The sequence below is a fragment of the Heterodontus francisci genome, chromosome 39 (genome assembly GCF_036365525.1).
Source record: "Heterodontus francisci isolate sHetFra1 chromosome 39, sHetFra1.hap1, whole genome shotgun sequence".
NCBI classification, from domain to species: Eukaryota; Metazoa; Chordata; class Chondrichthyes; order Heterodontiformes; family Heterodontidae; genus Heterodontus; species Heterodontus francisci.
Genome location: NC_090409.1, coordinates 43,074,821 through 43,095,083, shown reverse-complemented (window position 1 = coordinate 43,095,083; position 20,263 = coordinate 43,074,821). Strand labels below are relative to the sequence as shown.

Here is a 20,263-nt window from a genome sequence, read left to right as displayed (position 1 = left end):
AATTGAGGGGTTCGAAGGGTTTATATAGAGAATAACAGAAACCCGGGAGTGAGTTACATACTTGAATCTAATCGAGGAGTTCGGGGGGTTTATATATAGAATAACAGATACCCGGGAGTGAGTTACAGACTGGAATCTAATCGAGGGGTTCGGGGGGTTTATATATCGAATAACAGCTACCCGGGAGTGAGTTACAGACTGGAATCTAATTGAGGGGTTCGGGGGCTTTATATACAGAATAACAGATACCCGGGAGTGAGTTACAGACTGGAATCTAATCGAGGGGTTCGGGGGGTTTATATATAGAATAACAGATACCCGGGAGTGAGTGACAGACTGGAATCTAATCGAGGGGTTCAGGGGGTTTGTATATAGAATAACAGATACCTGGGAGTGAGTTACAGACTGGATTCTAATCGAGGGGTTCGGGGGGTTTATATACAGAATAACAGATACCCGGCAGTGAGTTACAGACTGGAATCTAATCGAGGGGTTCGGGGGTTTATATATAGAATAACAGATACCCGGGAGTGAGTTACAGACTGGAATCTAATCGAGCGGTTCGGGGGATTTATATACAGAATAACAGATACCCGGGAGTGAGTTACAGACTGGAATCTAATCGAGGGGTTCGGGGGTTTATCTATAGAATAACAGAAACCCGGGAGTGAGTTACAGACTGGAATCTAATCGAGGGGTTCGGGGGGTTTATATATATAATAACAGATACCCGGGAGTGAGTTACAGACTGGAATCTAATCGAGCGGTTCGGGGGGTTTATATTTAGAATAACAGATACCCGGGAGTGAGTTACAGACTGGAATCTAATCGAGGGGTTCGGGGGGTTTAGAGACAGAATAACAGATACCCGGCAGTGAGTTACAGACTGGAATCTAATCGAGGGCTTCGGGGGGGTTATATTTAGAATAACAGATACCCAGGAGTGAGTTACAGACTGGAAACTAATCAAGGGGTTCGGGGGGTTTATATTTAGAATAACAGATACCCAGGAGTGAGTTACAGACTGGAAACTAATCAAGGGGTTCGGGGGGTTTATATTTAGAATAACAGATACCCGGGAGTGAGTTACAGACTGGAATCTAATCGAGGGGTTCGGGGGGTTTAGAGACAGAATAACAGATACCCGGCAGTGAGTTACAGACTGGAATCTAATCGAGGGCTTCGGGGGGGTTATATATAGAATAACAGATACCCAGGAGTGAGTTACAGACTGGAAACTAATCAAGGGGTTCGGGGGGGTTTATATATAGAATAACAGATACCCATTAGTGAGTTACAGACTGGAATCTAATCGAGGGGTTCGGGTGGTTTATATATAGAATAACAGATACCCGGGAGTGAGTTACAGACTGGAATCTAATCGAGGGGTTCGGGGGTTTATATATAGAATAACAGAAACCCGGGAGTGAGTTACAGACTTGAATCTAATCGAGGAGTTCGGGGGGTTTATATATATAATAAAAGATACCCCGGGGGAGAGTTACAGACGGGAACCTAATTGAGGGGTTTGGGGGTTTATATATAGAATAACAGATACCCGGGAGTGAGTTACAGACTGGAATCTAATCGAGGGGTTCGGGGGGTTTAGAGACAGAATAACAGATACCCGGCAGTGAGTTACAGACTGGAATCTAATCGAGGGCTTCGGGGGGGTTATATATAGAATAACAGATACCCAGGAGTGAGTTACAGACTGGAAACTAATCAAGGGGTTCGGGGGGGTTTATATATAGAATAACAGATACCCATTAGTGAGTTACAGACTGGAATCTAATCGAGGGGTTCGGGTGGTTTATATATAGAATAACAGATACCCGGGAGTGAGTTACAGACTGGAATCTAATCGAGGGGTTCGGGGGTTTATATATAGAATAACAGAAACCCGGGAGTGAGTTACATACTTGAATCTAATCGAGGAGTTCGGGGGGTTTATATATATAATAAAAGATACCCCGGGGGAGAGTTACAGACGGGAACCTAATTGAGGGGTTTGGGGGTTTATATATAGAATAACAGATACCCGGGAGTGAGTTACAAACTGGAATCTAATCGAGGGGTTCGGGGGTTTATATATAGAATAACAGAAACCCGGGAGTGAGTTACAGACTGGAATGTAATCGAGGGGTTCGGGGGTTTATATATAGAATAACGGATACCCGGGAGTGAGTTACAGACTGGAATCTAATCGAGGGGTTCGGGTGGGTTTATATATAGAATAACAGATACCCGGGAGTGTGTTACAGACTGGAATCTAATCGAGGGGTTCGGGGGTTTATATGTAGAATAACAGATACCCGGGAGTGAGTTACAGACTGGAATCTAATCGAGGGGTTCGGGGGTTTATATATAGAATAACAGATACCCGGGAGTGAGTTACAGACTGGAATCTAATCGAGGGGTTCGGGTGGGTTTATATATAGAATAACAGATACCCAGGAGTGAGTTACAGACTGGAATCTAATCGAGGGGTTCGGGGGGTTTATATATAGAATAACAGATACCCGGGAGTGGGTTACAGACTGGAATCTAATCGAGGGGTTCGGGGTGTTTATCTGTCGAATAACAGATACCCGGGAGTGAGTTACAGACTGGAATCTAATCGAGGGGTTCGGGTGGTTTATATATAGAATAACAGATACCCGGGAGTGAGTTACAGACTGGAATCTAATCGATGGGTTCGGGGGGTTTATCTGTCGAATAACAGATACCCGGGAGTGAGTTACAGACTGGAATCTAATCGAGGGGTTCGGGGGGTTTATATATAGAATAACAGATACCCGGGAGTGAGTTACAGACTGGAATCTAATCGAGGGGTTCGGGGGTGTTTATATATAGAATAACAGATACCCGGGAGTGAGTTACAGACTGGAATCTAATCGAGGGGTTCGGGGGTGTTTATATATAGAATAACAGATACCCGGGAGTGAGTTACAGACTGGAATCTAATCGAGGGGTTCGGGGGTGTTTATATACAGAATAACGGAAACCCGGCAGTGAGTTACAGACTGGAATCTAATCGAGGGGTTCGGGGGGTTTATATATAGAATCACAGATATCCAGGAGTGAGTTACAGACTGGAATCTAATCGAGCGGTTCGAGGGGTTTATATATAGAATAACAGATACCCGGGAGTGAGTTACAGACTGGAATCTAATCGAGGGGTTCGGGGGGTTTATATATAGAATAACAGATACCCGGGAGTGAGTTACAGACTGGAATCTAATCGAGGGGTTCGGGGGGTTTATATATTGAATAACAGATATCCAGGAGTGAGTTACAGACTGGAATCTAATCGAGGGGTTCGGGGGGTTTATATATTGAATAACAGATATCCAGGAGTGAGTTACAGACTGGAATCTAATCGAGGGGTTCGGGGGGTTTATATATAGAATAACAGATACCCGGGAGTGAGTTACAGACTGGAATCTAATCGAGGGGTTCGGGGGGTTTATATATAGAATAACAGATACCCGGGAGTGAGCTGCAAGCTGGAATCTTGTCGGTTGAGTTCTCAGCTCTCATGTTTGCCTGAGGTTACTATTTTTCTCTGAAGTCACAGTGTGGTTTCAGGAGCAATGGAAGCCAGTCGAACCAGGAACCCCTCTATACTGTGACCACGACATTGCTCTTGAGTTATCAAGATATTCACAGCCAGGGCCAAAATGCCTGACAGCCCATCTTGTACTTAAGCACATTACCCAACTACTTCACATTTGACCCGAGCAGCCATTGTTGAAGTGTGCAGCCTGCTGAGTGGAGTTTCCCGTTTTCCCACAGATCTATCAGTACATCCAGAGCCGCTTCTACCGCTCTCCCGAGGTGCTGCTTGGAATGCCCTATGACCTGGCTATTGACATGTGGTCACTGGGCTGTATCCTGGTGGAGATGCACACAGGAGAGCCTCTCTTCAGTGGATCCAATGAGGTGAGATAGTTGTCTGTCTGACTTGATTACTTACCTATTGCCTGTACCCACTGTTGTTCTGGAGTGGAGTCTCACCACTCGCTCTGATTCTCCCTTGTTTGGCTGTTTGTGATTCAAGCCTCTGATATTGTTCTTAAGGTTGATCAGATGAATAAGATAGTGGAGGTTGTCGGGACTCCCCCCAGTCACATGCTGGAACAAGCACCCAAAGCCCGCAAGTACTTTGAGAAGCTGTCTGGCGGACTGTGGGCCATCAAGAAAGTGAAGGGCGTGAAGAAGGTATGTCCGGGGTCAAACGGGCTCTTAGCCACTGTGAGAGCAGCTGCGGGTATGGTGTTCTGGGTATCTCTCTGCATGTAAACATTGCCAGCAGTAGCCTGTGGCACTGTGCAAATGGGTTGCTTGCTTGTCTGGTTGCAGGCATGAGGGGGGAGGGAAGGGAAAGGCGAGGTGAGGTGAGGGACGCGTGACTGAGCGGAGTGTTGATATTTCGGAGTAGCCCATCTGCATCAAGTAACTGGGGAAAGAAATGAGTGCAGATGAGATTGTAACCACGTCCTCTCAACTCTCCACAGGAATACAAAGCAGCTGCCTCCCGCAAGCTTCACAGCATCATTGGCGTCGAGACTGGGGGCCCCAGCGGGCGTCGGGCAGGAGAACCCGGGCACACGCCCGCCGAGTACTTGAAGTTCAAGGACTTGATCCTAAGGATGCTGGACTATGATCCCAAAACACGCATCACCCCTTTCTATGCACTTCAACACAACTTCTTCAAGAAGACATTGGATGAAGGGACAAACACGAGTAACAGCATCTCGACCAGCCCGTCGGTGGAGCACAGCCAGTCTGCCAGCACCGCCAGCTCCCTGTCCAGCTCAGGTACAGGTCTGCCACCTTACAGCCACCCTCCCCCACCACACTCCGTTTTCCCCCGCCTACCTGCTTCCCTCAGTTCATGGTCATCTTCCAGCTGAGGGGCAAATGCACCCCAGGGCATGGAGTCATGCTGCTTGGTTTCTCCCCACTCTGGTTCCTGCTCCTGATCACTGTCCAGTGACCCCTGGGTTAGAGAGAGGGGACATCAGCCAGTGTTCCTGCTCCTGATCACTGTCCAGTGGCCCCTGGGTTAGAGAGAGGGGACATCAGCCAGGGTTCCTGCTCCTGATCACTGTCCAGTGGCCCCTGGGTTAGAGAGAGAGGGGGAAATCAGCCAGGGTTCCTGCTCCTGATCACTGTCCAGTGACCCCTGGGTTAGAGAGAGGGGACATCAGCCAGGGTTCCTGCTCCTGATCACTGTCCAGTGGCCCCTGGGTTAGAGAGAGAGGGGGAAATCAACCAGGGTTCCTGCTCCTGATCACTGTCCAGTGACCCTGGATTAGAGAGAGAGGGGGAAATCAGCCAGGGTTCCTGCTCCTGATCACTGTCCAGTGACCCTGGATTAGAGAGATGGGGGGGCGCGAAATCAGCCAAGGTTCCTGCTCCTGATCACTGTCCAGTGAGCCCTGGGTTAAAGAGAGAGGGGGAAATCAGGCAGGGTTCCTGCTCCTGAACACTGTCCAGTGACCCCTGGGTTAGAGAGAGGGAGGGAAATCAGCCAGGGTTCCTGATCCTGATCACTGTCCAGTGACTCTGGGTTTGAGAGAGGGGACATCAGCCAGTGTTCCTGCTCCTGATCACTGTCCAGTGACTCTGGGTTAGAGAGAGGGGACATCAGCCAGGGTTCCTGCTCCTGATCACTGTCCAGTGACCCCTGGGTTCGAGAGATGGGGGGGTGGAAATCAGCCAAGGTTCCTGCTCCTGATCACTGTCCAGTGACCCCTGGGTTGGAGAGAGGGGGGGAAATCAGCCAGGGTTCCTGCTCCTGATTACTGTCCAGTGACCCCTGGGTTAGAGAGAGAGGGGGGGAAATCAGCCAGGGTTCCTGCTCCTGATCACTGTCCAGTGAGCCCTGGGTTAGAGAGAGAGGGGGAAATCAGCCAGGGTTCCTGCTCCTGATCACTGTCCAGTGAGCCCTGGGTTAGAGAGAGAGGGGGAAATCAGCCAGGGTTCCTGCTCCTGCTCACTGTCCAGTGACCCCTGGGTTGGAGAGAGAGGGGAAATCAGCCAGGGTTCCTGCTCCTGATCGCTGTCCAGTGACCTCTGGGTTAGAGAGAGAGAGGTGGGGGTGGGAATCAGCCAGGGTTCCTGCTCCTGATCACTGTCCAGTGACCCCTGGGTTCGAGAGATGGGGGGGTGGAAATCAGCCAAGGTTCCTGCTCCTGATCACTGTCCAGTGACCCCTGGGTTGGAGAGAGGGGGGGAAATCAGCCAGGGTTCCTGCTCCTGATTACTGTCCAGTGACCCCTGGGTTAGAGAGAGAGGGGGGGAAATCAGCCAGGGTTCCTGCTCCTGATCACTGTCCAGTGAGCCCTGGGTTAGAGAGAGAGGGGGAAATCAGCCAGGGTTCCTGCTCCTGATCACTGTCCAGTGAGCCCTGGGTTAGAGAGAGAGGGGGAAATCAGCCAGGGTTCCTGCTCCTGCTCACTGTCCAGTGACCCCTGGGTTGGAGAGAGAGGGGAAATCAGCCAGGGTTCCTGCTCCTGATCGCTGTCTAGTGACCTCTGGGTTAGAGAGAGAGAGGTGGGGGTGGGAATCAGCCAGGGTTCCTGCTCCTGATCACTGTCCAGGGACCTGTTTGGTGTACAGTACTGGTGGGCACAGGTCTGTCACTGGATAACATTAGGGTCCAGTACTGGTGGGGACAGGTCTGTCACTGTATTACACTGCGGTACAGTACTGGTGGGCACAGGTCTGTCACTGTATAGCACTGGGTACAGTAGTGGTGGGGACAGGTCTGTCACTGTATAACACTGGGGTACAGTACTGGTGGAGACAGGTCTGTCACTGTATAACACTGCGGTACAGTACTGGTGGGGACAGGTCTGTCACTGTATAACACTGGAGTACAGTACTGGTGGGGACAGGTCTGTCACTGTATAACACGGGTCCAGTACTGGTGGGTACTGGTCTGTCACTGTATAACACTGGGGGACAGTACTGGTGGGGACAGGTCTGTCACTGTATAACACTGGGGTACAGTACTGTTGGGGACAGGTCTGTCACTGTATAACACTGGGGTCCAATACTGGTGGGCACAGGTCTGTCACTATATAACACTGGGTACAGTAGTGGTGGGTATCAGTCTGTCACTGTATAACATTAGGGTCCAGTACTGGTTGGGACAGGTCTGTCACTGTATAGCACTGTGGTACAGTCCTGGTGGGTACAGGTCTGTCTCTGTATAACACTGGAGTACAGTACTGGTGGGGACAGGTCTGTCTCTATAACACTGGGGTACAGTACTGATGTGGACAGGTCTGTCACTGTATAACACTGGGGTACAGTACTGATGTGGACAGGTCTGTCACTGTATAACACTGGGGTCCAGTACTGGTGGGTACTGGTCTGTCACTGTACAACACTGGGGTACAGTACTGGTGGGTACTGGTCTGTCACTGTATAACACTGGGGTACAGTACTGGTGGGTACTGGTCTGTCACTGTATAACACTGGGGTACAGTACTGGTGGGGACAGGTCTGTCACTGTATAACACTGGGGTACAGTACTGCTGGGGACAGGTTTGTCACTGTATAACACGGGGTACAGTACTGGTGGGTACAGGTCTGTCACTGTATAACACTGGGGTACAGTACTGGTGGGGACAGGTCTGTAACTGTATAACACTGGGGTACAGTACTGGTGAGGACAGGTCTGTCACTGTATAACACTGGGGTACAGTACTGGTGAGGACAGGTCTGTCACTGTATAACACTGGGGTACAATACTGGTGGGGACAGGTCTGTCACTGTATATCTCTGGGGTACAGTACTGGTGGGGACAGGTCTGTCACTGTATAACACTGCGGTATAGTACTGGTGGGGACAGGTCTGTCACTGTATAACTCTGGGGTACAGTACTGGTGGGGACAGGTCTGTCACTATAACACTGGGTACAGTACTGGTGGGGACAGGTCTGTCACTGTATAACACTGGGGTACAGTACTGTTGGGGACAGGTCTGTCACTGTATAACACTGGGGTACAGTACTGTTGGGGACAGGTCTGTCACTGTATAACACTGGGGTACAGTACTGGTGGGGACAGGTCTGTCACTGTATAATACTGTGGAACAGTACTGGTGGGGACAGGTCTGTCACTGTATAACACTGGGGTATAGTACTGGTGGGGACAGGTCTGTCACTGTATAACTCTGGGGTACAGTACTGGTGGGGACAGGTCTGTCACTGTATAACACTGGGGACAGTACTGGTGGGGACAGGTCTGTCACTGTATAACACTGGGGTACAGTACTGTTGGGGACAGGTCTGTCACTGTATAACTCTGGGGTACAGTACTGGTGGGGACAGGTCTGTCTCTGTATAACACTGGGGTACAGTACTGGTGGGGACAGGTTTGTCACTGTATAACACTGGAGCACGGTTCTGGTGGGGCAGGTCTGTTACTGTCTAACACTGGGGTACAGTACTGGTGGGGACAGGTCTGTCACTGTATAACACTGGGGTACAGTACTGGTGGGGACAGGTCTGTCACTGTATAACACTGTTGTACAGTACTGGTGGGGACAGGTTTGTCACTGTATAACACTGGAGCACGGTTCTGGTGGGGGCAGGTCTGTTACTGTCTAACACTGGGGTACAGTACTGGTGGGGACAGGTCTGTCACTGTATAACACTGGGGTACAGTACTGGTGGGTACTGGTCTGTCTCTGTATAACACTGGGGTACAGTACTGGTGGGGACAGGTTTGTCACTGTATAACACTGGGGTAAAGTACTGGTGGGGACAGGTTTGTCACTGTATAACACTGGAGCACGGTTCTGGTGGGGATAGGTCTGTCTCTATAACACTGGGGTACAGTGCTGGTGGGGACAGGTTTGTCACTGTATAACACTGGGGTAAAGTACTGGTGGGTACAGGTCTGTCACTGTATAACACTGGGGTACAGTACTGGTGAGGACAGGTCTGTCACTGTATAACACTGTGGTGCAGTACTGGTGGGGACAGGTCTGTTACTGTCTAACACTGTGGTACAGTACTGGTGGGTACTGGTCTGTCTCTGTATAACACTGGGGTACAGTACTGGTGGGGACAGGTTTGTCACTATAACACTGGGGTAAAGTACTGGTGGGGACAGGTTTGTCACTGTATCACACTGGAGCACGGTTCTGGTGGGGACAGGTCTGTCTCTGTCTAACACTGGGGTACAGTACTGGTGGGGACAGGTTTGTCACTGTATAACACTGGGGTAAAGTACTGGTGGGTACAGGTCTGTCACTGTATAACACTGGGGTACAGTACTGGTGAGGACAGGTCTGTTACTGTCTAACACTGGGGTACAGTACTGGTGGGGACAGGTCTGTTACTGTATAACACTAGGGTACAGTACTGGTGGGGACAGGTCTGTCACTGTATAACACTGTGGTACAGTACTGGTGGGGACAGGTCTGTTACTGTCTAACACTGGGGTACAGTACTGGTGGGGACAGGTCTGTTACTGTATAACACTGGGGTACAGTACTGGTGGGGACAGGTCTGTTACTGTATAACACTAGGGTACAGTACTGGTGGGGACAGGTCTGTCACTGTATAACACTGGGTACAGTACTGGTGGGTACTGGTCTGTCACTGTGTAACACTGGAGCACGGTTCTGGTGATTACGGTTCTGGTCTTTACGGGCCTGTCACTGGGGTGGCAGTGTGGGGATATGTTTAAGTGGGTGAATTGCCAAGCTGCGCTGATTACTTGTTCTTTATTTTGCCTGATGATGCTCTGAAGTTCAGTCACTTTTTTCTGCGAAAGCTCTTTGGCGGTGACTTCAAGGTGCATTGTTGGTGCCATTCACTGGCTGATGTCTTGCTGCTGTCATACGGTGCTGTGGTCAGCTGGATTTGCTGTGTATGTGCAATGTCTCTGTGTCGTGGAATTCTCTGTGTTTTATTGCTACCTGTCTTTCTCTCTCTCTCTCTCTCTCTTTCTTTCTCTCTCTCCCTCCCCTCCCTCCCCCATGTGTACTTACTCCTCGGCGTCTCCACTGCTAACCGTTGACCGTTCCTACTCCCAGGTGGCTCCAGTGGGTCTTCGAGTGACAACCGGAATCAGCGGTACACCAACCGATACTTCAACAGCACCGAGGCTCACACAGATTATGAAATGCACAGTCCACAGGTACGGAGTCTCCGAACCTCTCAGCTCAGTGACGTAGCCCTCGATCAGTGCATGGTAGGGGAGAGGGAGGGAGGGTAGTGAGCCATTGGTAAACAGTCCCTATAAAATCTCCTGGTCATCATGCAACGCAGTACATCCGACATAGTGAAGACATGGCAGCAATTCCTGGATCCCTTTAAAACCAAAAGCAGAGTGGAAAAGTCTGCTGCCAGTCTGGCTGCGTTACCAAGTCTGATTCATTTCTTCAGCAAGCTCCAGTCTTCCCTCCCCACAGTCAGTGTCTTTCGGAAGTAACTCTGTGTGTCGTCTTTTCTTCCGTCTGAAGGACTCGATTGCTCATTCAGTGGTACGAAGAGTCAAACTGCTGGAACTTTTCACTGGCAAGCAATAGCAAAGGAACCCCATCAATGTCCATGTCTGTAAATGTGTTAATTGTGACACATGTGTCTCTGAGTTGTATATCTGTGTATACGTGTCTGAGTTGTATATCTGTGTGTACGTGTCTGAGTTGTATATCTGTGTGTACGTGTCTGAGTTGTTGTATATCTGTGTGTACATGTCTGAGTTGTTGTATATCTGTGTGTACGTGTCTGAGTTGTTGTATATCTGTGTGTACGTGTCTGAGTTGTTGTGTATTTGTGTGTACGTGTCTGAGTTGTATGTCTGTGTGTACGTGTCTGAGTTGTTGTATATTTGTGTGTACGTGTCTGAGTTGTATATCTGTGTGTACGTGTCTGAGTTGTATATCTGTGTGTGTGTCTGAGTTGTTGTATATCTGTGTGTGTGTCTGAGTTGTTGTATATCTGTGTGTGTGTCTGAGTTGTTGTATATCTGTGTGTGTGTCTGAGTTGTTGTATATCTGTGTACGTGTCTGAGTTGTTGTATATCTGTGTACGTGTCTGAGTTGTTGTATATCTGTGTACGTGTCTGAGTTGTTGTATATCTGTGTGTACGTGTCTGAGTTGTTGTATATCTGTGTGTACGTGTCTGAGTTGTATATCTGTGTGTACGTGTCTGAGTTGTATATCTGTGTGTACGTGTCTGAGTTGTATATCTGTGTACGTGTCTGAGTTGTTGTATATCTGTGTACGTGTCTGAGTTGTTGTATATCTGTGTGTACGTGTCTGAGTTGTTGTGTATTTGTGTGTACGTGTCTGAGTTGTATGTCTGTGTGTACGTGTCTGAGTTGTATGTCTGTGTGTACGTGTCTGAGTTGTATATTTGTGTGTACGTGTCTGAGTTGTTGTATATTTGTGTGTACGTGTCTGAGTTGTATATCTGTGTGTACGTGTCTGAGTTGTATATCTGTGTGTGTGTCTGAGTTGTTGTATATCTGTGTGTGTGTCTGAGTTGTTGTATATCTGTGTGTGTGTCTGAGTTGTTGTATATCTGTGTGTGTGTCTGAGTTGTTGTATATCTGTGTACGTGTCTGAGTTGTTGTATATCTGTGTACGTGTCTGAGTTGTTGTATATCTGTGTACGTGTCTGAGTTGTTGTATATCTGTGTACGTGTCTGAGTTGTTGTATATCTGTGTACGTGTCTGAGTTGTTGTATATCTGTGTGTACGTGTCTGAGTTGTTGTATATCTGTGTGTACGTGTCTGAGTTGTATATCTGTGTGTACGTGTCTGAGTTGTATATCTGTGTGTACGTGTCTGAGTTGTATATCTGTGTACGTGTCTGAGTTGTTGTATATCTGTGTACGTGTCTGAGTTGTTGTATATCTGTGTGTACGTGTCTGAGTTGTATATCTGTGTGTACGTGTCTGAGTTGTATATCTGTGTACGTGTCTGAGTTGTATATCTGTGTACGTGTCTGAGTTGTTGTATATCTGTGTGTACGTGTCTGAGTTGTATATCTGTGTATACGTGTCTGAGTTGTATATTTGTGTGTCCGTGTCTGAGTTGTTGTATATCTGTGTGTACGTGTCTGAGTTGTATATTTGTGTGTCCGTGTCTGAGTTGTTGTATATCTGTGTGTACGTGTCTGAGTTGTATATCTGTGTGTACGTGTCTGAGTTGTATATCTGTGTGTACGTGTCTGAGTTGTATATCTGTGTGTACGTGTCTGAGTTGTATATTTGTGTGTCCGTGTCTGAGTTGTTGTATATCTGTGTGTACGTGTCTGAGTTGTATATCTGTGTGTACGTGTCTGAGTTGTATATCTGTGTGTACGTGTCTGAGTTGTATATCTGTGTGTACGTGTCTGAGTTGTTGTATGTCTGTGTATACGTGTCTGAGTTGTTGTATGTCTGTGTATACGTGTCTGAGTTGTTGTATATCTGTGTGTACGTGTCTGAGTTGTTGTATATTTGTGTGTACGTGTCTGAGTTGTATGTCTGTGTGTACGTGTCTGAGTTGTATATCTGTGTATACGTGTCTGAGTTGTTGTATATTTGTGTGTACGTGTCTGAGTTGTATATCTGTGTGTACGTGTCTGAGTTGTATATCTGTGTGTACGTGTCTGAGTTGTATATCTGTGTGTGTGTCTGAGTTGTTGTATATCTGTGTGTGTGTCTGAGTTGTTGTATATCTGTGTGTGTGTCTGAGTTGTTGTATATCTGTGTGTGTGTCTGAGTTGTTGTATATCTGTGTGTGTGTCTGAGTTGTTGTATATCTGTGTGTGTGTCTGAGTTGTTGTATATCTGTGTGTGTGTCTGAGTTGTTGTATATCTGTGTGTGTGTCTGAGTTGTTGTATATCTGTGTACGTGTCTGAGTTGTTGTATATCTGTGTACGTGTCTGAGTTGTTGTATATCTGTGTACGTGTCTGAGTTGTTGTATATCTGTGTACGTGTCTGAGTTGTTGTATATCTGTGTACGTGTCTGAGTTGTTGTATATCTGTGTACGTGTCTGAGTTGTTGTATATCTGTGTACGTGTCTGAGTTGTTGTATATCTGTGTGTACGTGTCTGAGTTGTTGTATATCTGTGTACGTGTCTGAGTTGTTGTATATCTGTGTACGTGTCTGAGTTGTTGTATATCTGTGTGTACGTGTCTGAGTTGTATATCTGTGTGTACGTGTCTGAGTTGTTGTATATCTGTGTGTACGTGTCTGAGTTGTATATCTGTGTACGTGTCTGAGTTGTATATCTGTGTACGTGTCTGAGTTGTATATCTGTGTACGTGTCTGAGTTGTTGTATATCTGTGTGTACGTGTCCGAGTTGTATATCTGTGTATACGTGTCTGAGTTGTATATTTGTGTGTCCGTGTCTGAGTTGTTGTATATCTGTGTGTACGTGTCTGAGTTGTATATCTATGTGTACGTGTCTGAGTTGTATATCTGTGTGTACATGTCTGAGTTGTATATCTGTGTGTACGTGTCTGAGTTGTATATTTGTGTGTACGTGTCTGAGTTGTATATTTGTGTGTCCGTGTCTGAGTTGTTGTATATCTGTGTGTACGTGTCTGAGTTGTATATCTGTGTGTACGTGTCTGAGTTGTATATCTGTGTGTACGTGTCTGAGTTGTATATTTGTGTGTCCGTGTCTGAGTTGTTGTATATCTGTGTGTACGTGTCTGAGTTGTATATCTGTGTGTACGTGTCTGAGTTGTATATCTGTGTGTACGTGTCTGAGTTGTATATTTGTGTGTCCGTGTCTGAGTTGTTGTATATCTGTGTGTACGTGTCTGAGTTGTATATCTGTGTACGTGTCTGAGTTGTTGTATATCTGTGTACGTGTCTGAGTTGTTGTATGTCTGTGTGTAGGTGTCTGAGTTGTTGTATGTCTGTGTGTACGTGTCTGAGTTGTTGTATATCTGTGTACGTGTCTGAGTTGTTGTATGTCTGTGTGTACGTGTCTGAGTTGTTGTATGTCTGTGTGTACGTGTCTGAGTTGTTGTATGTCTGTGTGTACGTGTCTGAGTTGTTGTATGTCTGTGTGTACGTGTCTGAGTTGTATATCTGTGTGTACGTGTCTGAGTTGTTGTATGTCTGTGTGTACGTGTCTGAGTTGTTGTATGTCTGTGTGTACGTGTCTGAGTTGTTGTATGTCTGTGTATACGTGTCTGAGTTGTTGTATATCTGTGTGTACGTGTCTGAGTTGTTGTATATTTGTGTGTACGTGTCTGAGTTGTATATCTGTGTGTACGTGTCTGAGTTGTATATCTGTGTGTACGTGTCTGAGTTGTATATCTGTGTGTACGTGTCTGAGTTGTATATCTGTGTGTGTGTCTGAGTTGTTGTATATCTGTGTGTACGTGTCTGAGTTGTTGTATATCTGTGTGTACGTGTCTGAGTTGTATATCTGTGTGTACGTGTCTGAGTTGTATATCTGTGTGTACGTGTCTGAGTTGTATATCTGTGTGTACGTGTCTGAGTTGTATATCTGTGTGTACGTGTCTGAGTTGTATATCTGTGTGTACGTGTCTGAGTTGTATATTTGTGTGTACGTGTCTGAGTTGTATATCTGTGTGTAGGTGTCTGAGTTGTTGTATATCTGTGTGTAGGTGTCTGAGTTGTTGTATGTCTGTGTGTACGTGTCTGAGTTGTTGTATGTCTGTGTGTACGTGTCTGAGTTGTTGTATATCTGTGTGTACGTGTCTGAGTTGTATATCTGTGTGTACGTGTCTGAGTTGTATATCTGTGTGTACGTGTCTGAGTTGTATATCTGTGTGTGTGTCTGAGTTGTATATCTGTGTGTGTGTGTCTGAGTTGTTGTATATCTGTGTGTACGTGTCTGAGTTGTTGTATATCTGTGTGTACGTGTCTGAGTTGTATATCTGTGTGTACGTGTCTGAGTTGTATATCTGTGTGTAGGTGTCTGAGTTGTTGTATATCTGTGTGTAGGTGTCTGAGTTGTTGTATGTCTGTGTGTACGTGTCTGAGTTGTTGTATGTCTGTGTGTACGTGTCTGAGTTGTTGTATATCTGTGTGTACGTGTCTGAGTTGTATATCTGTGTGTGTGTGTCTGAGTTGTTGTATATCTGTGTGTACGTGTCTGAGTTGTATATCTGTGTGTACGTGTCTGAGTTGTATATCTGTGTACGTGTCTGAGTTGTTGTATATCTGTGTACGTGTCTGAGTTGTTGTATATCTGTGTGTACGTGTCTGAGTTGTTGTATATTTGTGTGTACGTGTCTGAGTTGTATATCTGTGTGTACGTGTCTGAGTTGTATATCTGTGTGTACGTGTCTGAGTTGTATATCTGTGTGTACGTGTCTGAGTTGTATATCTGTGTGTGTGTCTGAGTTGTTGTATATCTGTGTGTACGTGTCTGAGTTGTTGTATATCTGTGTGTACGTGTCTGAGTTGTATATCTGTGTGTACGTGTCTGAGTTGTATATCTGTGTGTACGTGTCTGAGTTGTATATCTGTGTGTACGTGTCTGAGTTGTATATCTGTGTGTACGTGTCTGAGTTGTATATCTGTGTGTACGTGTCTGAGTTGTATATTTGTGTGTACGTGTCTGAGTTGTATATCTGTGTGTAGGTGTCTGAGTTGTTGTATATCTGTGTGTAGGTGTCTGAGTTGTTGTATGTCTGTGTGTACGTGTCTGAGTTGTTGTATGTCTGTGTGTACGTGTCTGAGTTGTTGTATATCTGTGTGTACGTGTCTGAGTTGTATATCTGTGTGTACGTGTCTGAGTTGTATATCTGTGTGTACGTGTCTGAGTTGTATATCTGTGTGTGTGTCTGAGTTGTATATCTGTGTGTGTGTGTCTGAGTTGTTGTATATCTGTGTGTACGTGTCTGAGTTGTTGTATATCTGTGTGTACGTGTCTGAGTTGTATATCTGTGTGTACGTGTCTGAGTTGTATATCTGTGTGTAGGTGTCTGAGTTGTTGTATATCTGTGTGTAGGTGTCTGAGTTGTTGTATGTCTGTGTGTACGTGTCTGAGTTGTTGTATGTCTGTGTGTACGTGTCTGAGTTGTTGTATATCTGTGTGTACGTGTCTGAGTTGTATATCTGTGTGTGTGTGTCTGAGTTGTTGTATATCTGTGTGTACGTGTCTGAGTTGTATATCTGTGTGTACGTGTCTGAGTTGTATATCTGTGTGTACGTGTCTGAGTTGGTTTCTGTTTGCTTGTCCTTTCTCTTTCTCTGAATATCTCCATAGCTTGGCCCTTCTGTCTTCCTCTCTGTGTGTGCGTATATCTGTCACATTCTCCTCTCTTTCTGGCTCCAGAAGATGGTTGACTCCCTGACCTGGCCTGCCAATATGCTGCCATGCCGTGTTGCTCAGCCTCTTTGTGTTGTTCCCTTGTATAAAGTTGGATTAATCGCTGTGAATCTGAGAGTGGGAATCGAGAGTTGGGACCTATCGTGTCTCTCCGTCTGTGTGTTGGTTTTAACTGAGTTGGTGTCTCCACTCTGCAGCTGAGTGGGAATGCTCGGAAGTCATCGTTTCCTTTACGCGGTTCATCCACATTGTGTGATTTTGTTTCCAGTGAGGTAACACTGTAGGTTCTGAGTAGGACTTGCCCCAATCTGCTATGTTCCTGGACAGAAGGTGGGATTGTCCACTGACAAGGAGATAGGCCCCCTCCTTCCCCACACCCCGCCACCTCGAGCTTTGGACGGCAATCAGACCAGCGCAGGCTGCAGAAGAACGTCTGGAACAATGTCCCAACAGTGCAGGTTGCTGAAGGAGTGCTCAGGAGATCGATTCTCACAGCCTCGCCTTCCACTGTCCCTCCTATCGGCAGTGCTAGGCCTGGAATTTTTGTCGCCCGCACTGGCCCCCTCCCTCCCCCCACCAACGTCCTCCAGCAGAAGGATCCACCTTTGAGAAGGAAGCAATGCAATTGAATGGGAAAAAATGCAGGTTGTAGCGCTTGGAGTGGTTGTTCACTGGGCTCTGAGGAAGGTTATGTTGTTTCGGTCTGTGGCAGTGTGGAACCATTGCCTTTCTTCAGTGTCAGTCGTGGTGGAGGTGGGGCGATTCATTGAGCAGGGGTTCAATCTCCGGTGCAGACCCTCCAGTAGGCACCAGCAGCAGTTTCTGTCATTCCTTTCTCTCCTCCTGATGCTGCTTGTAAGTTGTGTGCTTTGACGTATCTTCCCTTTGCAGAATGTGCTGCGTGATGGAGTGGAGCAGAAAACCGTTTCTCTAAGACTGAGGCCTCCATCATCCTGGCCTGGCCTGTGCCAGTTTTCCCATCCCATGCTGCTACCCTGGTGATCAGCCTGTCCCACCAGCATTGTCAGCTGTAACACAGTGCCAGCGATCCCCGCCCTCACCAAGCTTCTCGCTCTATCCTTCTCCCTCCTCAGGGCTATTAAAACCAGGGATTCAACATGATTAAAGGATTCGATCGGGGTGATAGAGAGAAACTATTTCCTCTGGTGAAGGAGGGGGAGTCCAGAACAAGGGGGCAGAACCTTAAAATAAGAGCCAGGCCGTTCAGGGGGTGATGTCAGGAATCATTTCTTCACACAAAGGGGAGTGGGAATCTGGAACTCTCTCCCCCAAAAAAAGCTGTCGAGGCCGGGGGTCAATTGGAAATTTCCAAACTGAGATTGATGGATTTTTGCTGGGTCAGGGATTAAGGGTTACAGAACCAAGGTGGGGAGATGGAGTTAAGATACAGATCAGTCATGATCTAATTGAATGGTGGAACAGGATCGAGGGGCTGAATAGCCTCCTCCTGTTCCTGTTCAACTGTGGGAACCATCACGCCCCTCACAGCTCACATATGCACTTTCCAGCAAGGTGGGGAGGGTCACTGGACAGGAGCAGGAACCCTGGCTGATTTCCCTCTCTCTCTCTCTCTCACCCAGGGGTCACTGGACAGTGATCAGGAGCAGGAACCCTGACTGATTTCCCTCTCTCTCTCTAACCCAGGGCTCACTGCACAGTGATCAGGAGCAGGAACCCTGGCTAATTTCCCCCTCTCTCTCTCTCACCCAGGGGTCACTGGACAGTGATCAGGAGCAGGAACCCTGGCTGATTTCCCCTCTCCCTAACCCAGGGGTCACTGGACAGTGATCAGGAGCAGGAACCCTGGCTGATTTCCCCTCTCCCTAACCCAGGGGTCACTGGACAGTGATCAGGAGCAGGAACCCTGGCTGATTTCCCCCTCTCTCTCACCCAGGGCTCACTGCACAGTGATCAGGAGCAGGAACCCTGGCTGATTCCCCCTCTCTCTCTAACCCAGGGTCACTGGACAGTGATCAGGAGCAGGAACCCTGGCTAATTTCCCTCTCTCTCTCTCTCACCCAGGGGTCACTGGACAGTGATCAGGAGCAGGAACCCCGGCTGATTTCCCCTCTCTCTCTAACACAGGGGTCACTGGACAGTGATCAGGAGCAGGAATCCTGACTGATTTCCCCCCTCTCTCTAACCCAGGGCTCACTGCACAGTGATCAGGAGCAGGAACCCTGGCTAATTTCCCTCTCTCTCTCTCTCACCCAGGGGTCACTGGACAGTGATCAGGAGCAGGAACCCTGACTGATTTCCCCCTCTCTCTAACCCAGGGTCACTGGACAGTGATCAGGAGCAGGAACCCTGACTGATTTCCCCCTCTCTCTAACCCAGGGTCACTGGACAGTGATCAGGAGCAGGAACCCTGGCTGATTCCCCCGTCTTTCTAACCCAGGGGTCACTGGACAGTGATCTGGAACCCTGGCTTCCTTCCTCCCTAACCCAACAGCAGAACGGAGAGCACAATTGCATTAACCCCATCACCACCATGACCATTCCTTTGAGCAGTGAACCCAGCACAGTGCAGGGATGGATGAAGCCTGGGAACTGTGTGTCTAGTGGGGTTTGGTTTGGGACTGGGTGCTACACTGGCTGCAGGACACTGGGCGTTAATCTGACTGGCATTATTGATTGCTGACATGCTGCCTTCTGTTTTCAGGTTCCGTCGCCTTCAATCCACCATCAGCAGCTGCGTCTGTGGACCAGTGGAGACGCCCCAACCGCCAGCAGCGATCTGTACCCCCCGCTGCTCCCTCACCCCACAACAGGGGCTCAGCAGCAGCAACACCTCCAAGGTAACGAGCACCACCAGCACCACCTCTACCGCCATGGAAGCACGAGGGCACAGCAGCACCACTACCATCACCACCACTACCACCACCATCGCCAGCTGTTGCCCAGTTCCCCTCCGCTGGCACCCGAGCCTACTGCCTCTGCCCATGGCTTCCTCCTCCTCTCCGCCCAGAGTCCGGACTCCACCCAGCGAGGATCCTCGGGCATGCACCTTCGGACTAGGACCGCTCCCATGCCTGTGCACGGCCTGTACCCCAGCTCTGCCCCCACAGGCACAGATGCTGCCAGCCCGCCAGGGGGCCCCAGCCAGCTCCGCGCCAGACCCGAGCCGGACAGCACGCCGATGATGGGCTTCTGTGCCCCCCAAAGTTCAGCAGCCACTTCCTGATGATAACTTAACGGAGAAAAGAAAATTATATATATTATATAAAAGATGGAAATGAATAAAAGCCATAACATTGATCAAGTGCTGCATGGGTTGGGGGTCGGGTTGGATGGGGTAAGGGCGGCGAGTATTTCACTGCAACTTTCTAATCTGAGCTGAGCTGTCATTGTAAATTTGATTTCCCTTATTTATTTAATAGTCTGTGCCAGAGCTTCAAAGGGCTTTGTTGTTTTTTTTGCTGCGGAAATGGAGGAGTTTCTGTTCCCCGTGTCTCCAGGAGTTTTTTCTTTGTCTGTCTCTCTGTGTCTATGTCTTCTTCACCCCGCCCCCCCCCCCCCCCTTTCCCTCGCCCTGTGTCTCTCTCTCTCTCTCTCTCTCTCTCTCTCTCACTCTGGCTCTCTTTTGCTGTGTCCGGTTCTGTCTCTCTCCCTGTCCTCTCCTCCCCCCACTGCCCCCGATTTCATCTTTTCTGTTTCCAAACGCCGGCACTGGAAGTGACTTTACTGAAGTGATATAAACACACACAGAAGGACCTGCTTCTGGAATCCCTCACAGCCTCCGTCTCCATCTCTCCTCCTCTCCCTTTTCTTCCTGGGGTGGTCATCAAAGAAAGGGTTTTGGGTGGGTAAGTCAGAGCACACACTCCATCTCTCTCCTCCTCCATCCTCCTCCATCTGTCTCTTTCTAACCCCCTCTCTATCGGCTCTGCCATTCCACCCTTCCCCCTCACTTCTGCACTCCCACCCTGGCTCCTGCCTTTCTTTTCCCGCA

General features: G+C 48.1%; 1 protein-coding gene across 3 annotated transcripts in view; it reads left to right on the top strand.

Moving 5' to 3' along the window:
* LOC137352799 (dual specificity tyrosine-phosphorylation-regulated kinase 1A-like) overlaps positions 1–19,569 on the top strand; it is a 123,079-nt gene extending 103,510 nt beyond the window's left edge. For 2 of the 3 annotated variants that reach the window (XM_068018634.1, XM_068018633.1), the window contains exons 7-11: positions 3,799–3,945; positions 4,084–4,224; positions 4,521–4,824; positions 10,066–10,169; positions 18,974–19,569. In XM_068018634.1, the coding sequence (XP_067874735.1) occupies positions 3,799–3,945; positions 4,084–4,224; positions 4,521–4,824; positions 10,066–10,169; positions 18,974–19,495 (1,218 nt within the window). In that variant the 3' untranslated portion in view covers positions 19,496–19,569. The remainder of the gene's footprint in view (positions 1–3,798; positions 3,946–4,083; positions 4,225–4,520; positions 4,825–10,065; positions 10,170–18,973) is intronic. The other variant, XM_068018635.1, reaches the window with a different exon arrangement.
* The last annotated feature ends 694 nt before the right edge of the window (positions 19,570–20,263 follow it).